Genomic DNA, 20,726 nt, shown 5'->3' on the forward strand with positions numbered 1-20,726 from the left:
CGACAGGGGCGGTGCTTCGGCCCAGGCGCCAGCCAATCAGAGGCGCGCCGGGGCCAGCCCAGCCAATCGCAGCTACAGGCCCGCTCCCCTCGCCCCTCGGGCCGCGAGGGTTGCTGGGATTTGTAGTCCAACGGGCGGGACGCGGCGCGCTGCCGCCGGTCGGCGGGACTACAGCTCCCGGAGCGCCCCGCGGCGCCGCCGTGTTGTGCCTCCGTGTCGGGGCGAGGAGGAGGATGGTGACAGCGGGAGGATGGAGTCAGGTGAGGGGCGCGAGGCCGCCGAGGGGGAGAGGGGCGAGCGGGGCGCGGGCTCGGCCGTCGGGGCGGCGAGTGGCGGGGCGGGGGCGCTGACGCTGACGAGGGGCCCGGCCGGCGGCCCGCGCGTCCCGGCGGCCGTCAGCGGGGCGGGAGGCGCCGCCGGCTGAGGGGCGAGGCGCGGGGCGGGGGGTGTGGGTGCTTCCCGTCGTGAGGGGTTTGCCCGGCGGGGAGGGACGGGGCCGCGGGGCGGAGGGGCGCGGGGCGGCCTGAGGCCGGTGCCGCCGCCAGCCCGGCGCGACGGGAGGCCGGAGGCTGCCGCGGCTCCCTGCGGGGAGCGCTCCGCCGGGCCTCGGCGGCGGGAGCGGTGGGGGCTCTGCAGGAGAGGAACGCGGGACCCCGGCGGTTCTTCCTGAGGTGTCGTGCGGCGGCGGGTGTGGGAGAGGGACGTGGGCGCGGAGCGGGGGCGGTTCGGTGCCGTCGGGGTCCGAGGGGTGAGTGTGTCACGTCTGTGGGCTCCGAGAGAGACTGTTCGCTCCGTGAGCGGTGAGCGGGCTGGCGGAGAAGACAACCGTGAGAGGTTCTTCTGCTCTGCAGACAGTCTCGGGGAAGAAGTTTTTCGGGTCTTTAACCGCCGTCGGCGCTGACACCGGAGAAGGGACATCGGCAGCACCGGCCCGGGTGCTGCTTGGCCCCGGCTGCGCGCCCCACAGGGCGGCGGAGCTCCGGTTCCCCTCTGATAGCTGTAGTGTGGATTTTTGCATAAAATGTTTGGGTTTTTTTGTTATTTACCTGACAATTGTTCATTCTTTATACTGCATATATTTGCACTTACTTGAAGAGTAAAATATGATTGTGTTTGCTTTCATTTTCAACTTCTGATTTTTTAGCAATGTATTCCTTAAGATTGGTATGTAAAATCATTTCTTTTAGATTTATTTTTATACTTGAAGGCCTGTTTTTCAACAAACTCTGCTTTAATTAATTATCTAAAAATTGACTGAATGGCCTTGTTTAAGTAGTATGAGTTATCACATGCTATTTACACTAAATAGATCTAGCGGCGAATAATAATGTGAATACATCTTTTTTTCTGAAGTGCTTCAAATCTGCAGTTAGGAAAGTAAAACCCAGTCTTGCTAACACTTTTCACATGCTTCCCGTTAAGCACGAGGCCATAATCGCTCTAAGTGGCAGTATTTGTACATTTAAGATCCAGCATGGGAACATACGCCGGGATGCCAAAATTGTTTTTCCCTTTCCTCGTTTCCTTGAATCCAATCTTACTCTCACTGCAGTCATCCTGAACTTCTCCAAGTCAGACTGCTTGTAGTCAAGGTGTCAGCCACGTTATTCTCTTAGCACTCGCGGAGGATCAAAATGAAAACCAGCCAAGATGTTGGATATTTCGGTGTCAGAACAGCTTGTTAAAGGAAAAGAGTAAACGCAGCTGGCAGCACTGTTCAGAAGGTCCAAATACTGCAAAGACTAGCTACAGCTACTGCAGTCTTGAGAACTCAAAGTTGTGCATAAAAGAACAAGCGGGGCAAAATGGAGTTTGAATTTTGTGTATTCCTCTTCAGTTTTGTCTAGGTATGAAAACCAGATCACTATTTTGTCAGACTACTTAGAAGAATTCCCGGACACTGATGAGCCAGTGTGGATTCTAGGAAGGCAACACCACCTAAATACAGGTATCTTTAGAGTGAAAATTCATCTGTAAAGTCTGCAGAGCATTCACATGGAGCAGCAGCTGCTGATTTCCTTACATATTCTCCATGTGTCTCATGAGGGAAGTTTCTTTTTTTCCATCAAGAAGAAACCAACTATAAGCAGGGATGTTCATCCTAAAATGAAACCATAAGTTCACCAATGTACTTTCCACCATAACTCATGCAAAGAGATTGTACTTGTAGCCATGGCTAGTCAGGTGTGAGGCTGGTTGCTTCTCAACAACAAATGCCTCAGAAGTAGGTAAACAAATAGTTTTTGTTTATCTAAACTATTAGGTTTAGTTTAGATAAACCTAATAAAGAAGTAGATAAACAAATAACTTTTGGGGAACTTTCAGTATTACTGATGTTATTTTCCCTTGAGGGTTGATGTCTGCAACCTGTTATTTGCAACTAAAATGATCTTGAATAATAATTTAATCTAAGGAACGTTCTGTATTTTAATCAAAATAAATATATGGCCTAAAAGTGATGGCAGAGTGATGTATTTATCTATCATATAAAAATAAGGTTTCAGAAATGAGTTTTGCTCCCTGGGGAGAGGACAAGGGCATCCTCCTGTGTTACACGTCAAAGGCAGCGGCCGTCACTGACTGAATTCTGTCAGTGCATGTGTTAAAAAAAATAAAAATAGCCTTTTCTTAAAATGCTTTTGTATTGGGTTGGGAGGTAATGCATAATTCCACATTAGTTTGCATGCAGAAATTCTTCACCTTTCTTAACTTGTTTTACCAGTTCTTTCCCGAGGACATTGTTCTCCATAGTTGTTTCATTCAAGCTGGGCACAGTCATTCCAAACACCTTATAAAACTTCATTGGCTAATAATTATTTCATCCTTAATAAGTTAACTTTAATTACCAGTCTACAAAAGCTCTTCTGGTTTTGAACAGCTAAAAATGTTTTAAGAGTCTTATATATAAAAGCTAATAAGTCTTCCATGCACTCTGTATATTGACTGTAGAAGGAAAAAGGATTTTTCAGTTTTAAAAGTTCATTTTAATGATTTCTTTCCTCTTAAAAATATTTCAGACAAATCTAAGTTATTGTTGGATGTAAGTGCTCGTCTCTGGTTTACGTATAGAAGAAAGTTTTCGCCTATTGGTGAGTATGCTGCAGACTGGCTGCCTTGCTGTAAATTAGATAGCAGGATTTGGTATGTTGTCATGGGCTGAAAAATGATTTTTACAGTTTTAGAACATTTTGAGCATGGTTTCAACTGTTTGTAGAAACAAAATATTAAAGGTATTAAAAACTGTGTTTGCTTGTACCTGCATATCATCAAGGTCTTTATGTTTGCAGAGCAAGTACTAAAGTTAGACCAGGAATACAGAAAGAAAAGGTCTTGCTCAGTGCCTTTTATCCATGGGAGAGTTGTTAGAGGTTTTAATTCTGCAATTTTCACTCCATTTAAAGCCATTCCGTGCTGATTGTGACGAACTTTTCTAATAGGAGGCACTGGTCCTTCATCCGATGCTGGCTGGGGGTGTATGCTGCGGTGTGGGCAGATGATGCTGGCACAAGCGCTGATCTGCAGGCATTTAGGAAGAGGTGAGTGCTGTTGCTGAGTGAACTTTTGTGTTGGTTGGAGACTGTTAAATTTTTGTCGTAGTTTTCCATAAAAGCACAAAACCTAAATTTATTAATGCAACTTCCTTCGATGCCCTGATAGAAGTTACAAGTGAATTATCCTTGTCTGAAGGGGTGAAGTCATGCAGGCCTTAAGCAGAGAAATAGAAATAGACAGAGGACAAATCCCATTGTCGTTACTTTATAAATCTTTTTGAGGAATATCCAAGTTGAGGCCACGGGAAAACCTCTGCCTTGGGTCTGAGTTCTCACCCTTCTCTTCATTGCTTACATAGCCACCCAGTGTTCACACAGAGTGACTGTGTGAATAGTGACATAGTGATAGACATCATACAAAGTACTTCACAGACCACTCACCCGTCACCAGCCTGAGATCCAAACCCCCCAGCAGAACCCATTAGTGCAAGCTCTTAAGCCTGTATCAACAGCTGACATCCCAGCATCACAGGTGAGTATCCTAGGTCTGGCCTGTGTGTAGCTGCTGAAGCAGATTGTTGGGGTTAGGTCTGTAATCCTTACGCCGTTGTGCTCTGGTTTCATGGCAGCATGCTTCGTGGATTCATCCATCTTAATAACTGAATCCACAGAAGGGTTTATCCACTTGAATAACAGAACAAAGGTGCAAAGATTTAACTGAAGGAGCAGACAAATTACCTGAAGAGAAACTAGAACATGAACTTGTAGTACATAGCTACTCTATAGTGTCATCTATGCGCTGCTCTGTCAGTAAATGGGACGTAACTACCTTAAGTTAGAAGCAAAAGCATATGGGCAAACCTGTGTTTTGGATTTTACTGTGAGATTTGGACTTTGCTTTATGGACCTTATGTCATTATCTTTCAAATGCTTACATTATGCTTACAAATCTAACAAAATCTAAACAGAGTGTGTAGTTTTAAACAATCTTAGAAGCTTACACACAGCAATAGCTATCAATTCTCAGCAGTGATCACTCAGAATATGTTTGCAGTTAACATTATTATTTTATTTTCCCAGATTTCACAATCTAGCCTGTGATGATGAAGGACAGCTTCGTAATTAATGACAAGCTGTGACTTCTAGAAGCTCTAAACAAAATGTAAATGTTAGAGATGAATTGTGCATTAGTCATTTCACATCTCGTTCTATGGCTTTCTACTATCTACTGTCAGGATGATGGAAACATCATTTTTTTTAATCTGTGTAACTTCTTTCCTGTAAGATTGGCAATGGGAAAAACACAAAAAACAACCAGAAGAATATCACAGAATCTTACGGTGCTTTCTAGATAGAAAAGATTGCTGTTATTCCATCCACCAAATGGGTAAGAACACACATCAACTTTTTTTTTTCCCACTGAAATTCCTGCTGTGTCAAAACTTTCTAATTTGAAGTATGTTAATTCAAAATTTTTAAAAGATGACTATGAAAACCGACTATATGTTTATATATAAATAAAAACGCATGCAAATGGGTACAGAGTGTAATAATTCAGAAACGTTATTCACTGAGACTGAAATAAATCTGCATAGTAGAACCTAGCTCTTGGTAAAGTATGTAAGCCTTGGGTACCAGGGTTGGTACTATTAAAATAGACAGTCACAAAGCCTGGTGCTTTAATCTGTAATAAAGGACACTAATAATTGTAATTTGCATAGCAGTCATTAAAATTTGAAAATAGCATAGACTGAGAAAATCATTGTTGTTGCTAAATACAGTTTGCCACTCCTCTGGAACGTATGTCAAAATATGAGTAGGTCATGCTGTTTAACATATATTGTGACCAGACTCTCTGTGGTCTTTTTTTTTCCTCTGTGTGTGTGTTTTTACTCATAAAAACAGCGCAGATGGGTGTTGGAGAGGGGAAATCAATTGGAGAATGGTTTGGACCAAACACAGTTGCTCAAGTACTGAAGTAAGTCGGCTCACACCAGCTCTTTCAGCGTGTTCTGCCCTGAGGCAGCTAAGCTCAGAGACCAAGATAAGGCCCAAGATACTGTTTTAAATGCTGATCTCCCCCTCTCTCAGAATCAGGAATATGCACGAGGTGTTTGTGAGTACAGTGTGGACCATGATGCTGTAGCCAAGTGGGCAGGTACTTGGGATTGGCCGAGTTCTAAATTTTAGTACACCAAAATGCTGGGGAAGACGTTCAGAAACGTCTCTCCGGCTCTGCTGTCTACATGCCCTAACCAGTACACACCAGAGCTCGTATTGCTTTCCAAAAAGCAGCACGGCTGTGACAGGTCAAGAGTGCCACAGTGCAGACTGGAGTGGGCATGAAGCACCACTGAAGCCGTCCAGGCCCAGGAGGGAACTGAACTGCAGTTCTGCCTGAAGGCTACTGGGAAAACATGGGCAGCTCCTCCTTGTCTAGGTGCCACCCTTAAAAGAGTTAAGAGCCTCCAGCTCTTTTCACTTACAAATTCTTCATGGCTTAGTGCTCACAGACAGGTTTTTCTGGCCTATTTTAGACAGCTGCCTCTGCCTGTGCAGCTTAAGAGCGTGGCTCCCTTCCCCAGAGTCGTGGATTTCACCCAAGCAGACAGAAACCTGCATGCTCCCTCCTAACTTCTGGGTGCCAGAAACCTTCAGCTGATCCAGCTTGTCACGCCCTGAGTCTGCTCTCCACATGTGCACAGAAATAGTTCCAGTGAATTTACTGGAACTTCTTAAGTAATGTGCAAAACTGGCACAGGAGTTTTTTCCTTCTCTGGACAATGCCAGGCACAATGGGCAGGATGCCATTGTGAAGGTTGTTAAATGCAATAAAAAGTAATAAACCTCATTATGTGGTTGAGCTGTTACTATCGCTGCATTTGGCAAAAGCACAGACCAGTTTTCACATGGCACAGTGTGTGTGCTTTTCCTGGTAACACTCAGTATCTATTTTTCTAAATATATTAAACATTACATATTCAAAGCTATCTTTTTATTACACGGAGACTTAAACTCTAACAAGTATGTTTTTCCAAAGAAACAACTTATTTTTTTTACTCAAGAACCATTTAATTGTCCTGAATAAAAAGCTACCCTTGTGTTTCTAATTAGTTTATATTAATTATTACCTTAATGTTTTCTAGGAAGCTTGCTTTATTTGATGAATGGAATTCTTTAGCAGTTTATGTATCTATGGACAATACAGTGGTCATTGAAGACATCAGTAAGTGAAACATTGGTTCTCTGTTACGGTTTTTGATTTGACTCCGCTTTCCTGAGTGTATCTAAACGTGAAGAAAACACTTTTGGGCTATCCCTACTTGTTCTCAAGGTAAAAAAGGAATAAAGGAAATGCAAACTCGGGGTTTGGGTGTCCAAAAATAGAGCTGGCGTATAACGATGTAGGCCCTTTTGGTGGCCAGCTTGCATACCATGCTGCTCGGGAGAAGATGGAGTTTGGTCCGTGCTACCTGAACGCCTACCCCAGAAATGGAATGAAGTTGCAGTATGTAGAAATACAGAGAATGGTTTTTAATACAGAGTTTGCCAGAGAGATGTGCTTTTGTCAGGCAGAAGAGAAACCAGGGGCAGATCCTAGAGAAACACGTGGCCAGGCTTCGTGTTCAGTTGTAAGAAAGGTGGGTTTACAAGTGGTGTTTAGCCACAGCCTATTTCTAGTCCCGACTTCTACTTATTTTGTGTTCACCCCTTGGGAAACGAAGAGTTCCCTGGAGAGTTTTTCATGTTGTTATCTCTGCCATTTCATTTCCCTGACATTTTATGGGCAAAGCTTGACATTATTAGTAATGCTAGTAGTAAATGTAACTTCAGTCTCAAGTTTTCATTCCCCAGTCATTTATCTCATGTCTCACTAATGTGCCAGCACACACTCTGTCTGCTACAATTACTTCTACTCAATAGTTAGGATTTCCATGCCCTGCTCCTTTTGTGTCCAAACAGGAGCTCCATAAAGTTGTCTGGCAAAGTAGCTCAATTCATGACTGAGAGGAAGATCCGCTTTGTGCATTCATTGGTTTCTGGTTTTATTCCTGCAGAGAAGATGTGCTGGTCCCCTCCCCCGAGCAGCAGCACGGCCCACAGCAGCGCACATCTGCACAGAAGCGCTCTTGGCCAGAATAAGAACGCAGCAGGATTCTGCACAGGCTGGAAGCCCCTCTTGCTTATTATACCTCTACGGCTAGGGATAAATCACATCAATCCAGTGTACATTGATGCTTTTAAAGTAAGGGTTTTTTCAGTGAACTGTGAAATAAGTTCAGGTATCTGTTATCTCAATAAACAAATCAACTACAATTTCATTTTCTTCCTTTGAATTCTCAGGAATGCTTTAAGATGCCACAGTCTTTGGGAGCATTAGGAGGGAAACCAAATAATGCCTATTATTTCATAGGATTTTTAGGTAAGGAAAAAAAGAAACTTATTCCAAATATGCATATGATCTAAAGAGAAAGGGTGGGTTGTTTTGGGTTTTTTTTTGAAAGAGGAAATAGCAACCAGTTTAAGCATGAGAACAGAGTAGAAGAAATGAAGAAACTTACCTCAGATACTTCAGGAACAGTGGTACCATCCTTACAGGAACGGAAAAGTAGCAGCAAAGCTTGACATAAAAATAAGTAGTAAGAACACCACACTAAGAATAACTGATAGCATTCGACAAGTGTCAGATGTCACTACTGCTGAAATACTGATTTTTTTCCTAATCATTAATACTTGCTAGTGAAGGGCATCTTGTTTTATTCTTTCGATTCACTGTTTTCTTAAATTATTTTCTCATATTTCAAACTTTGTCTGATGGCAGTATCTTTTCCATTTTCTTCCATGTCTTTATTAATTAAAGCAATAGTTAATACTAGATTCTGTCTTTCAGATTTCACTTCAGTTTGATGTATAATTTTACAGATATTTTGTTCTTCCTTTTGTAAAACCTGACCTGTTTTAGTCAGGCTTTGTTCCAATTTCTGAATGAATGTCTAATGGGATTACAGGTTGCATTTGTGGTCATCCTGTACTTTTTGATCTGTGGAATCTTAGTGATTACAACAGTTGATGTTTTTTAAAAAACGTACTAGAGCTCACATAGAAAAAGGAAAGTATGTGACAAAGGTAGAACAAACCAACCAAAAAACCTACAGTAATAGGTCAGAATAGGAAGTTACACTGAATACTGTGTGGGAAGCTGTCATGTCTGACTTTCCGATTCTCTTAAAGACTCCCTAGCTAGAAAGTCTAGATATTGACTGTGATGATAATCTAATTTCTGTTTTACAAGTCTGGATGGAATAAGTGCTTATTAGAGTCTCTTGCTTATTATCAACATATGGATTTTACCCATACAGGCAACGAGCTCATCTATTTGGACCCTCACACCACTCAAAGTTTTGTAGATTCAGAAGAAAATGGCACAGTTGATGACCAGAGTTTCCACTGCCAGCAAGCCCCACACAGAATGAAGATCATGAATTTGGACCCTTCAGTAGCTTTAGTAGGTGTTAGGAAATAACGGACGCGTGTACTTTATTTCAGAGTAATCCCTCTGTGTATCGCTGAGGGCAGCAGTGCATTTCCTCGAGCAGGGTCAAGATGACAGCGCAGTCTTCTGTGACCCAAAATTTGACACGTGGTAGTTCATGCATTAACTGCATAGGATACATCAGTCTTGGGTCAAGCAGGGAACTGGCTGTTTGTATCCTAGGCAGCTTACTCGTTTTCTTTACAGAGCAGCATATAGCTTTTGCAAGAAGTATTTTGAAGGTCAAAGCAAGGAACAGAATCTGGTTTCCTTATTTTATTCCATCGCTACCATATATACATGGTTGCTCTGGACCAGTTACTTACTTAAGCTTAAATTATTTTAGATCATGATTTACAGATCTTTAAATGGAATTACTTGGAGAAGTCATCCAGTCTACATCACAAGAATACTGTGGTAGTTGAAGAAATTAAATCTGATCCCGTGCCAGTATCCAGGGGCTGGGTTATGGGTGACTGTCACTTGCTTTAAACAGTACATAAAGGTACCACAGCATCCTTCACTCGCTGACGTATTATTTCATACTACTGCTGTACATATTTTTTCCTTAGGGCTTCTTTTGCAAAGAAGAATGTGATTTTGATAACTGGTGTAGTCTTGTACAAAAGGTAATAATACTGTCTTTATTTGCTCTGTATGAAATAATATATACTTTTTTTTTTTTTAAATGGAAATTCCCATTACATCTTTCTCTGCATGGAAATTAAATGAGCCATAGAGAAGGATGCATTAATGCATCAGAGTAAGCCAGTACTACTGAATTGCTAATTGGAGCTTGTTCAGCATTTTGACAGCCATGAACTCTGCCACTTGGAAAGCAAGTATAGACGTATACCCTTAAAAAGTCAGGGGCTTTTAGCACTACTGTGTTACTGTCTGAAACGTAAATCATTTACTGAGAAATAAATGTTAAAAGTAAGTTTTAACTGCCATATTACAATATTTTAATTTATTTGCTTCCTGATTCTTTTTTATTGTTTGACACAATAATGAGTACGTGTTCTAATTATGACTTAGTCCCTGGTACCAAAAAAAGACAAAAAAAGATCTGATTCGGTTAAGTGCCAAATCCTGCCAGCTCCTGCCGAACTGCGGGGCACACAAAAGGTGCTCGCTGGCACAGGGAAAGGACTTCAGGACATTTCTGCATGCAGTTGGTGTACTAGCAACAGAACTATGAATGTGAAGTCACATCAACCTCTAAAGGCATTTATTTAAAAAAAAAAGAAAAAAAGGCTAAGGAGAGCAGTTTGTAAATAACTGCAATACAGGATGTGATGTAGCTTACCTGATTAGAAGAGGAATGGAATTTGGCTTCAATAATAGCTTGTTTCTCCTGATCAAAACCTACTGTCAAAATCTGTTGGTTTTTTGGAGCTACAGATCTGTCTTTTGTTCCCATTGATGAACAGAAAACTTGAACACAGGGAGGTCCACGCAAGTAATTTTCCTTTAAAAGGCAGAAAATACTGTATGGTCTTGGTGTCTGTTTGCTACATGTAAACAAAACTATAGGTGTATGGATATCAAAGCTAGTAATAACACACTGATAACTTGTAGGACAGTTCAAGAGATCTGTCTTCTAAGTGTGTTTTCAACTAGGAAAATATTAAGAGATCTGCGAAGCAGTGGGTGATAATAGCAGGTACTTGAAAGAGCAGGTTTTCACTGTTTGTCTGCATAAAGCCTTTGATTTCTGATAGACATATGTAATTAAAAATGTTTTTAATCAAGCAGACATGTGTTTGAAGGTGTTTGAAGGTTCTTTTGAGGCATCTTTTAAAATGAAAGCATTCTGTCCTCAGGAGATTCTAAAGGAACAGAGTCTACGGATGTTTGAGCTGGTCCAGAAGCACCCACCGCACTGGCCGCCTTTCATACCTCCAACCAAGCCAGAAGTGACAACTACAGGAGCAGGTGCAGTACTGACCAAAAGCACTTCTGTGCAGCAGAATGTTCCTCGTTAGCAAACAGGAGAATAATCACAGGTGGAGTCAAGCACTCGCCACGTGATGAAATGCCTTATTCCTACAGAGTATCAGACAGTTATCCAAACAGGCCACATAACAACTGCTAGCACAGAGATACAGATTTTTTTTCAATCTTATAAAATACTTTGAGGGACACATTCCATAAAAGTGGTTTTTTTTGTTTGTAAGTAAACAAAATCAGGAGTGCCTTCAGATTCTAAATAGTTTAATGTTTTTTTTGCAGAACTCATTGAATCTACTGACAAGCTATTTGAATTGGAAGAAGAATTTGAAATCCTAAGTGTATGAAGGAAACGGCGGTGAGCCATCTGAGTATTGAACATATTGCTAACGTTATTGCATTGACTTAAATCAAATGGCCATGTTAGCCCCAAAGTGCCTGAAATGACAGATAACAGAGCACAAAAACCTAGTAGCATCCACAACTCCAACAGGGACAGTTCCTGCTGTCAAAGAGCTTCCCCGGGTGGAAAGGCAGTAAAAGATCTTGTAAGACAACCCTTAAAGGGGACCTCTTTTTAATGTGTGTCTTACCTGAAGACAAATGGACCTTTGAGATGAAGGCAAAAATAAGCGTATCGCTGGGCTGTATGTTTGGAGAAAGGGATAACACCAAATGGGTATTTCTTGCTCTCACATAATGCAATAGTTTCGTTCTTAAAGCAAAACAGTCTTCAGTTAAGGAGGATGTTTACTTCTGTTCCCTCCTGTGGGCTGCATCGTAGAAAAAATACATTGTCTTGTTTAAAAGATCGACTGGATCAGAAGAAAATTGTTTCCTTGTTAAATATTTTAACATGTATTTGAGCAACCACACTTTATTACAAAAATGTTTCTGTAAAAGGAACTATGTCTAAGTATACGTTTTGCAATAGCCTTCCTGTTTCTGGGAAACCTCAAGAGGAACAGGAGACTCCAACAGTTGATACAGATCACAACCACTGTTATAGTTAGAATATGTTTCACCTTGACCTTAAAATTCAGATCATTAAAACTTAGGCTGGCTTTTCTTTTGGAGCTAAAATGAGTCGAAGGTGGTTTAACTGTACCTTATTTATTTTAAAAGAGATTTACACGAGTTTCTCTGTTACAGCACTTTATCTGTGCATCTAATAAATTTCTTAAGCTTTTCATAGGTTGTATGCTGCTATATTTTGTTAATTTGTGTGAACTAAATATAAACCAGGTTATCTTAAAACTTAATATATAGGCATATGCAAATTACTTAATTGGTTTTTTTTCCTGACTTGTTGCCTTTTGAAATCTCTTTTGGTAAAAGTGCCTTAATTCTACAGGTTTATCAGAACAGCCTGTGCGGTTTTATTTCTAAGGCAGACTATCTCTCTAGCAGCCATAAGAAAACCAGCTCAGAAAAATTAAAGGCAAAGATCTTTTAATCCACTATAAAGTTCCTTTTTACTGTCAGACAGTCCCCGTTACGGTCGTTTTGTCATGATAGTGTAATGAACATGAATCGCACCGTTTCGTCTTCACCAATAAATGAGAACGTAGAGAAATACTGAATGCTGTCTCCTCTCACTTGTGGTTCTTGATCAGGGCCAGTGTGATTTCCCAGAAAATGGTTAATCAGATCATATTTCCTCTTGTTTGCCTTCAGTGTTTATTAACCAGAGTTTGGAAACTATACACTTAGAAAAAAACCCATCATTTTCTGCCCCTCTCCATGGATTAGCGGCACGTTTATTTTAAAACAAAGCATTACTTCTTCATTAATACACTAACTTTTTGTTCATGTAAACAGCAATTGTAGTCCTCCCTACAGACAAAAACAAAAATGAAGCCTTTGCTCTGAAATGCTCAGTCTCGAGCAGTAACTGCTAAAAGAAGAAAAAGAAAGCGCCCAAGTTAAAAAATAACAACAATAAAAATAAAATCAGTGGAGTACAGCGTAGTTATTCCCACACAGCTCTTCGCTGTTAAGAAAACGCTCTTCAGAGAGGAGGTCTTGAGGTCTGCAGATCTCCTGAAGAAATATCCTTGGTAAACAGATTGATGAAAACGGGGCTGACGGAAGAATGGCTGGTGCCTGGAATTCCCACCCCATGCACCTGACAGAAGGGCTTGTGTGTCAACAGTGGGGAAGGGGCTGGGCTTGCGGAACGCGGCGGGAGTTGGGACGTTGACAGCAGCAGAGCCAGGTTATTGCAGTAGAAGCAGTTCCCTAAAGATAGTGGTGCTTAAAATGCGTGAGGCTCTCATCCTGGAAAAAATGGTAATTGTATTTGCATGTGTCCGTGTCCAAAAATAAAGCCAAGTCCCTGTAGACACACCTGATTGACACACCTTTTTATAGCACCAGGGGAGCCCAACGGCTCGAAAATTCCTTGTAGTTTGCCAGCTATTTGCACAAATTTTCAAAAAGGAGTGAGCGGCACTGTGTGCACTCGGGTTTACAGCGGCGTTTGCATAACCCAAGATGTAAATGCAACGGGATCTGTCTGTGCTGGGACAGCAAAGTAGGCTGAATTCTGCATAAAAGGGTTGCCACTCAGGAGCACTGAAATGCCTTAAAAGATGTTTGCAAAACACATCCAAAGCAGTTGCAGGACTTCCACAATTAGGAACAAGTTAAATGAAAGACTAGATTGTTCTTCACAAATTCCGTGCTCATCTCCAGTGTGGTTCAGCCCCAGAACACAGAGAGCTCTCTGACCACGGTCTGGGAAGACAGTATGCCATTATGCATGTAAATAATCATTAAAGGTGAAAATATCTGCTCAAAAGTATGCACGTTCTTAAGTACTTTGCTGAAAAGAGCTAGAGCCCTAGAGCCCAGGAAGGAAAGAATACTTTAAAACAATGTCTCAGTCTAGCATTAATAATAATTTTCTGAACAATTTTGTCTTAAAGATTTTTAAGCCGTGATGGTGTTTTGGCAAGGCCGTTTTTTCGAATGTCCTGGAATGTCAATAAATCAGGATTTCGTATGCTCTACTCCAGAGAAGTTGATAACAGTAACTTTAGCCCAAATAATGAATTCATTATGGATGTTGGCATACCTGTTTCATGGCTTTCCTTCAAAATATACAAGGATCCTACAATTAGTGGCACTTCTCTTTAATTAAGCCCTGAAGGAAAGTGTGACTAGTTGAACAGTGCATACACTAGAAATACATTTTTTTTAAAACTAACGGAAACAAAGCCCAGAGGAAGAATTCCCATATATGACACATTGTGACTGTAGAAGTAAAAAATGCACATCCCATAACTGCTTACATCTGTGTCTGCATAAGCTTGCATGCCATCTAGTAAAGCCTCTACTTCTCAGATACACACAGCTTGAATAATTACAGAGCGAGTGTGCCAAGGCTACCTCAGAAAGAGAATTTACGTTCGTAGTAATGAAATGTTTCCGGTGGCTGCACATCATTTGACTGCAAGAAGATAAGCACGAACCTTGAAGTAGACATTTTACCTGAAATATGTTTCAACAGAAAGCTATGAAAAATGCTAGAAGTGTTTTGGATTCATCTTCACGTCAAAAATTGCATTTTTCACTGGGGCAGCTCTTTAAAGTCAACCACGGATGAGAGTCTGGATTAGAATTGATTTCCTGTCACTGGAGGAAAGAACGTCCCATCTGCTTAATAAGCAAAGCAAAACCAATTAATCTGGAAGTCAGTTATCAACCATTAATGCTTAGTGTTTCTACGTCGCCCACAACACACTGGTGAATTTTAGCTAGCTCTGTATTTCACAGGAGAATGAGTCTTCGTTCCCTTACACTAGACCGAAAACTGTTTGCAAAGACACTAACGAAGCATTACTTTGAAAAGTCTCTCCTGATGACTGGCATGTGCCTTGGACAGAGGAGTGGTGTAATGTGAGACATCAGTCACTCTTTGGTCGGAATAAGGAACTCACAGAGACTTTCTGAGGTAGCCATAAATGAGGGAAAAAAAAAAAACACCTTTGAAGTAAAAGCATAGCACCATGTTCCATTAAAAAAAAAAAAAGGTTTCAGAGCACTGGTCTTTCCCTCCTCTCTGTGCAGTCAAACTCCTGGACTCGACACTCCATTTCTGTAGAATTCTGGCTGTCTTGATTCACCCATCAACCACACACTAAACAGGTTTAGAATTTCTCCTTCTTCACATCAGTGATGTCTAGTCTTAGGCAGCAAAGACTTAATGTTACTGCCTTGTTACTACAAGTTCTTCATGCACACCTGGCAGCGGCTGACCCTGGTTCGGAGCTGTCCCGCTTTCAGCGTTTCGGAGGGAGGAGCACTGACAAACTGTTGCGACGGTTCCACCGTCGTCAGCCAGAAGCTGTATTTGTTTGCAAAGTAATGGCACGTTCCCCGAGCACCGTTGCACTCAATGAAGGGAGTAGCACGGAAATCCTCCAGGCAAGAGCCAGGTGAGACGAGGGACTGACCTCCACCTTCTGCACCAGCTGCAGTGTGCTGAAATAAAGATGCCAGTTTAAATGACTTCGAAGGACCAGAATGGGAGGTAAACAGGGGAGTCCTCCAGTTCCATTGTTAAAAGGAGTTAAACAGGCAGCCACAATTATACCTTGGCTGCTTTTTTTTTTTTTTTGAGTCAGGGCTAGAGGTGAAGAAGCAAAGGAATGTCCTTAGGCTGAATATACGGTCCTGGTATAATGGACTTGCAAGCTGGGAAAATCTGGAAACAATAATGCTGACTTCATACTTTTCTAACGATCTTACACTAATGAGCTTCTAAGAGAGTGCAATGGAAAATCTACTTTTTCCACTAAGAGGGAGGATTAAGACAATGCTGTAGCTTAACTGGCATTTTCACATTTAAAGGTTTGAAGAACAAGGAGTATCTGGCAATACAGAACTACTGCATCCATGTTACTGCTGAGCTTCAGCAGGACAGGTGAGGCAGGCAGCTAAACGGGAACGAGCTCAGGAAGCCTAGAGCAGGCCAGCTGAAAAGAGGAGACACGCTAGGGCAAGAAGCCACAGGGCTCTAGTGTCCTGCAAGCAACTCATAGAATACAGTCTCAGTCACTTAATCAAAGAGGAGACTGGAAGACGTTTAAAGCTGCCTTTGCATTAGCAATAGTATCCTTACCATAAGGAAGGAGTATCCTATCCATAGGCTGCGCCAACCAAGGGGACACTGTGGGATGGTGATGTCCTGGCTGTGCACAGCCACGGCCTGGGAAGGTGCTTCACACACTGAGCAACGGCTGATGTACTGTGGGATCTGAGCACTGTCCACCGGCATCATGGGGATGGGAGCAGTGGTGGAGAGCCAGTAGGACTTGTCATTTCGGCTGGCGTAGTAGCACACTTCATTGATGTTGCAGTAAATAAAAGGCATGGTGCTGAAGCGGGGCAAACACGAGCCAGCAAAACCTGGGAAAATTGGAGAAGTGGTCACATCAATAATCTGCCGAATGCTCCAACTCATACACACCAGACACGACTGGTGGAGGATGGCACAAGGGACGCTGCTCCCAGTACAGATTCTGGCCAAGCAGATTCCGTTACCTCTACTACAACCACCTGCAGTACCAATGAAGATTGCTCATTTGAGATGGGATTTTGGCCTACATTGTCTACGCCTGAGAGAATTCCATCAGCTCACCAAGATCCTGGTTGTGTGCCTTTTCCTGCCCCTCCACGTACAATAAGCTGTAGCCATCCCAGAGCTTATTCATTCCTATGGGACAAGGCGGGATTTGGTCTGACTGGCTGTGCTTCACTAAAGTGTAGCCAACACCCACGCTCCGACCCGGCATTCCCGGCAAACCGAGGGAGCCCGGCTTTCCAGCAACACCTAGAAGACAGAAAAGGAGTCACTGTTAGTAATTTGCAGTGTGGACATCAGCTGGTTCTAGATGCAGTTTTGGCATTGCTGTCATTGTGTCTATGTCAGTCTCGCACAAGGAGGAGCCCAAGTTTCGATGGTTGTTACACGACTAACTGGACTCATCAGTTCCAAAAGCAGCTGTTCCACAGCAGCACCCACCCATTCCCTACCTCATTTAATCTTCTTTCTTTGCCCAACAACTCTGGCACCAATGTGTTAGCACGTATCTCACAGTATGGTAATTCTGAGGATCTCAAAGTACGAACCAAAACCTAATAAACTCATTTTTGCTAAAGTGCTCTTCATGATGATATTCCTTCGACACAGAGGCCAAAAGTTCTACAACAAATCTCTGGCAGAAGCCAAACCTCTCTTGCACTGTGCTTCTCCTCTACTGTCCAACCTCACAGCTGTGTTCATGATGAATACCATATTGCTCTTTTAGATCGAGATGACTTTCACATCCACAAAACATTAAAACCAAAAGATGTTCAGAATTGTACCTAGGGAAACACCAGCACTGACAGACAACAATGACACGTGACATAATTTTCCTCACTGAAGATTAAATGTACTTCATTGCAGATACAAGACACAAGACCGTGTACGTCCCCTGGTCTTCCTAAGGTAATTGGGTGTTGGGAGAGTCTCTGCAGAACCTGTAGGCAAACGAGTTCTACTGATTGCTTCTTTCTGATCTGTGCCCTCCAAATCATAAAATTACCTTCAAATCCCTGTGGTCCCGGGGCACCCAAAGGTCCTGGATCCCCAGCTATGCCAGGTGATCCAGGTAAACCATCACGTCCCTTCAAACCAGATCTTCCAGGCAGACCTTTTGTACCTGAAATTAAATACTATTATTATTATCGTTATTTCCTCATACTAACACCTTCACTCCTGCAATCACATTTCAGAGGAGAAATACGATGTCAGTAGCCCTGTTGAGAGATCACTCTTTAACAGCCGTGGTTGCAAACAACTAACTCCATACAGGATGCCACGTGATCTGATTGTCTGCTAAAGGATCAAGGGGTGCAGCTGAACATTAGACAAGGCTGAAAACACAGCACTGAGATCTGGAAGAATCTACTGATTTTAGCCTGAAGCCACGTTGGACCTAAGTCTCAGGTTTCCATTTGATGGCTGTGGAAGTCTGTGAACTCTTCTCATCTCTGTCTTGCAAGATTCCTGCCCCTGTGAAAATAAAAATCCCCTGGTTTAACGGTCCAGCTGTTGTAAGCTGAAGAAAGTTGAGCTACCTTGCTGAACTCTTGCTTAAGACTCAAAGCAATTTCTTGTGTTTGATTTCACCCTTTTTGCAAAGCAGAAAACTGGCCTCCATGTTCAGACGAAGTATTTTGTAAAATTAGAGCCATCGACTTGAACTAAATTCACCTTTCCCCTCCACCCCTGATATTCGATGACGAGCATCTGACTGACAAATCTTTAAAAAGTCTCAGGGCAGTGAAGGGTGCTCAAAATATAAAGGCTTAGGATTTAGAGGGATGTAAGAGGAGGTGCCTTCCTGTGGACCTTCAGAATCCATTCAGGAATGTCCCCACCCAAAGCAGAAAGGTCTGGCACGGACTGGTTAAACCAACAATAAAGTAAGTGCTTAGGGTGGTACCAGCTGAAGTGTAACAGAAGAGGACAGAGAGACAGAAGGTGTTTGCAATTGCACAGAGCTGGACACCAGCATATGATCAGTAAGGTGGAAGGTTAATGTTAGTACAAAGAAACACGTGCCTGGGAAACAGATGGGTGTACATTTGCACAACTTTTGTAAAGATTGAGGATTAAAAATAGTATAAATAGGGGTAATTTGCCAATGAACTTCTCTCTTTCCGCTGCTCTGCAGCGTCTGTTCCCCGACTGTCTGACCAGTATTAGGAAAGTCTCTCTCAGCTTTTACTCCCTGCATGTTTATTCACTTTAGGAACTGACAACAGGAAGCCAGGAACCAACACTGCTCAATTCACTGTGACGGGATTCAGGATAGTATCTAGACAGGAGTGGTGCTAAATGATGTTCCTGCTCTAGGAGTTTCCACGAATAAAAGAGAATATTAACGCTTAAAAATTGCCTAAATGGCAGTGCTAAGAAAGGAATCACGGGGACTTGCTGGGCCTAGGAGATTCAACTGGTGCAGGACCCACCAAAGGTGCTTTGCCAAACACTATCAACCACAGCGGTGCAGGCTGAAGTTCCCAGCACTTCTCCAGTTACAGTATTTCACTGACAATTCAAGTAATTCTCAGTGGTGAATCATTTTCGTGACCACTCCAGCTGCTAGTACCAAAGCTGGTATCGTATCAGCCAAATCACAGGCTGCTCCACCTAATTCTGGAAACCTAATTAAAAGACACTATAAAAATGCATGAACAGAATTTATCAAAATACATTCTAATAATAATAAAACATGATATTTGTGTACATTTTGCTGAAATTGTTTCCTTTATTAGAAAAACCTGTAAAGCTTCTTAATGCATTTGAGAAAGCAGTGTTGTTCTTCCAGAAGGCCAGCATTTCAGTGATCTGAGTGTACTTTTTACCTGGTTTTCCAGCTGGGCCCTGGAATCCAGGATCTCCATCAAAGCCAGGGACACCATCAATTCCTGGCAGACCAGGTAAGCCTGCAGGGGCTGTGACTTCTTCTGGCTGTGGGGTTATACCTGGAGCCCCTTGTTGGCCAGGGACACCTGCACGTAGTGCAAACAACAGAGTAAATATTTCCCAAAAAATTCACAGATTTATGATAATACTGAGATTTATGATAATACTGAGATTTATGATAATACTGACACAAAGGAGAAGGATGCTAAATTAAGACTGCCTTGGTACATCAGCACTGGGTACCTTTGTACAGAGTGGTACATCAAGCTTTTCTTAATTTATTTCAGTCTCTGAGAAACTAAGAGTCCCCCAAATAAGCCCGTTTACAGAGCGCTAAAATTTCCCCCAGCCCAAACCATGTGCAATAAAGCACAGCTTTCCAAATCTTCCAGTACTCACCTCGACGGCCCATTTCACCTTTCAGCCCAGGGTAACCAGGATCCCCCGGAGGCCCATCTTTCCCTGGCATCCCCATGAGGCCAGGCTCCCCTCTTACACCTGCAAAGACACACAGCTAAAGACCTCAGCAGCTAAGCATAGGGTCCTGATTCTGACCACAGCTGGGGCACTGAGAAACACACTGATGGCAGCAATGGCAACAGCATTTCAGCCCTGAGATGGAGAGGACCACGACCCTTAAGGAACTCTGTGCCCATATTGATGTCCAGAATGGCTGCAGAGCCTCAAGACAAGAATTTCCACTCCTGCATAATTAGACTTTATTGAAAGTATTCTTCCCCTTCCTTGGGTAACCCAGAGAAAGTGTTTGGGGAGTAGACATCTTTTCTATCTGGAATCCATCTTTATGCACAACACAGAGGGATGAGGATCTGCCAGCCTACAAAGACAGCACACAGTTCTTCATCTGGCAATGGTTCTCCATCCTTTCCTGGCTTTTGAGCTGTGCGGTTTCTTTGAAATCTTGATAAAAGAGTGCTTGATTGCAGCTGCCCTCTAGTCTCTGCTTGGCAGAGACCAAATAGAGAGCAACCTGCTCCCTGCCTCAGCCCAGAACAAGATCTCTTAACTCCTCTTAGCCTCTTGTGGAGACCTGAATCCACCACACTATGCCTCTGAGCATACGTGACAGGTGGGATGAAACAGCATCTCCAGTCTTTGCCTAGACAAGAGAGAACAACACACAGATATGCAAATGGATAACTGTAGTTGACAAGCACAGCATCATTGCATGTGGACATCGTCTATTCAGAAAAGAAAAGCAAAGAGAAAAGAAATCCTTAGGGACACACTGAAGAGCACCTGG

The 20,726-nt window shown here is 42.6% G+C and overlaps 2 protein-coding genes across 3 annotated transcripts in view; one reads left to right on the forward strand and one right to left on the reverse strand.

Moving 5' to 3' along the window:
- Positions 1–211: 211 nt before the first annotated feature.
- Positions 212–12,548, forward strand: ATG4A (autophagy related 4A cysteine peptidase). 2 transcript variants are annotated; one of them, XM_086619653.1, is made up of 13 exons: positions 212–260; positions 1,838–1,948; positions 3,018–3,089; positions 3,438–3,536; positions 4,777–4,878; positions 5,397–5,469; positions 6,638–6,717; positions 7,550–7,737; positions 7,836–7,914; positions 8,852–8,997; positions 9,597–9,653; positions 10,851–10,962; positions 11,260–12,548. In XM_086619653.1, exons 1-13 carry the CDS (start codon positions 251–253, stop codon positions 11,322–11,324), a joined length of 1,194 nt encoding a protein of 397 aa, XP_086475779.1. In that variant the 5' UTR covers positions 212–250; the 3' UTR covers positions 11,325–12,548. The 2 variants fall into 2 exon arrangements, with proteins under 2 accessions (XP_086475779.1, XP_086475780.1); XM_086619654.1 differs by lacking the exon at positions 9,597–9,653.
- A 2,656-nt stretch (positions 12,549–15,204) lies between these two features.
- The window catches only part of COL4A6 (collagen type IV alpha 6 chain), a 136,193-nt gene continuing 130,671 nt past the window's right edge, over positions 15,205–20,726 (reverse strand). Inside the window, exons 40-45 of the mRNA XM_086619911.1 lie at positions 19,862–19,960; positions 19,402–19,548; positions 17,574–17,690; positions 16,625–16,816; positions 16,106–16,392; positions 15,205–15,465 (exon numbers count right to left, since the gene is read on the reverse strand). Coding sequence (XP_086476037.1) covers positions 15,205–15,465; positions 16,106–16,392; positions 16,625–16,816; positions 17,574–17,690; positions 19,402–19,548; positions 19,862–19,960 — 1,103 coding nt within the window. The remainder of the gene's footprint in view (positions 15,466–16,105; positions 16,393–16,624; positions 16,817–17,573; positions 17,691–19,401; positions 19,549–19,861; positions 19,961–20,726) is intronic.

This window comes from Tauraco erythrolophus, chromosome 13 (genome assembly GCF_009769465.1).
Source record: "Tauraco erythrolophus isolate bTauEry1 chromosome 13, bTauEry1.pri, whole genome shotgun sequence".
Taxonomy (NCBI): Eukaryota; Metazoa; Chordata; class Aves; order Musophagiformes; family Musophagidae; genus Tauraco; species Tauraco erythrolophus.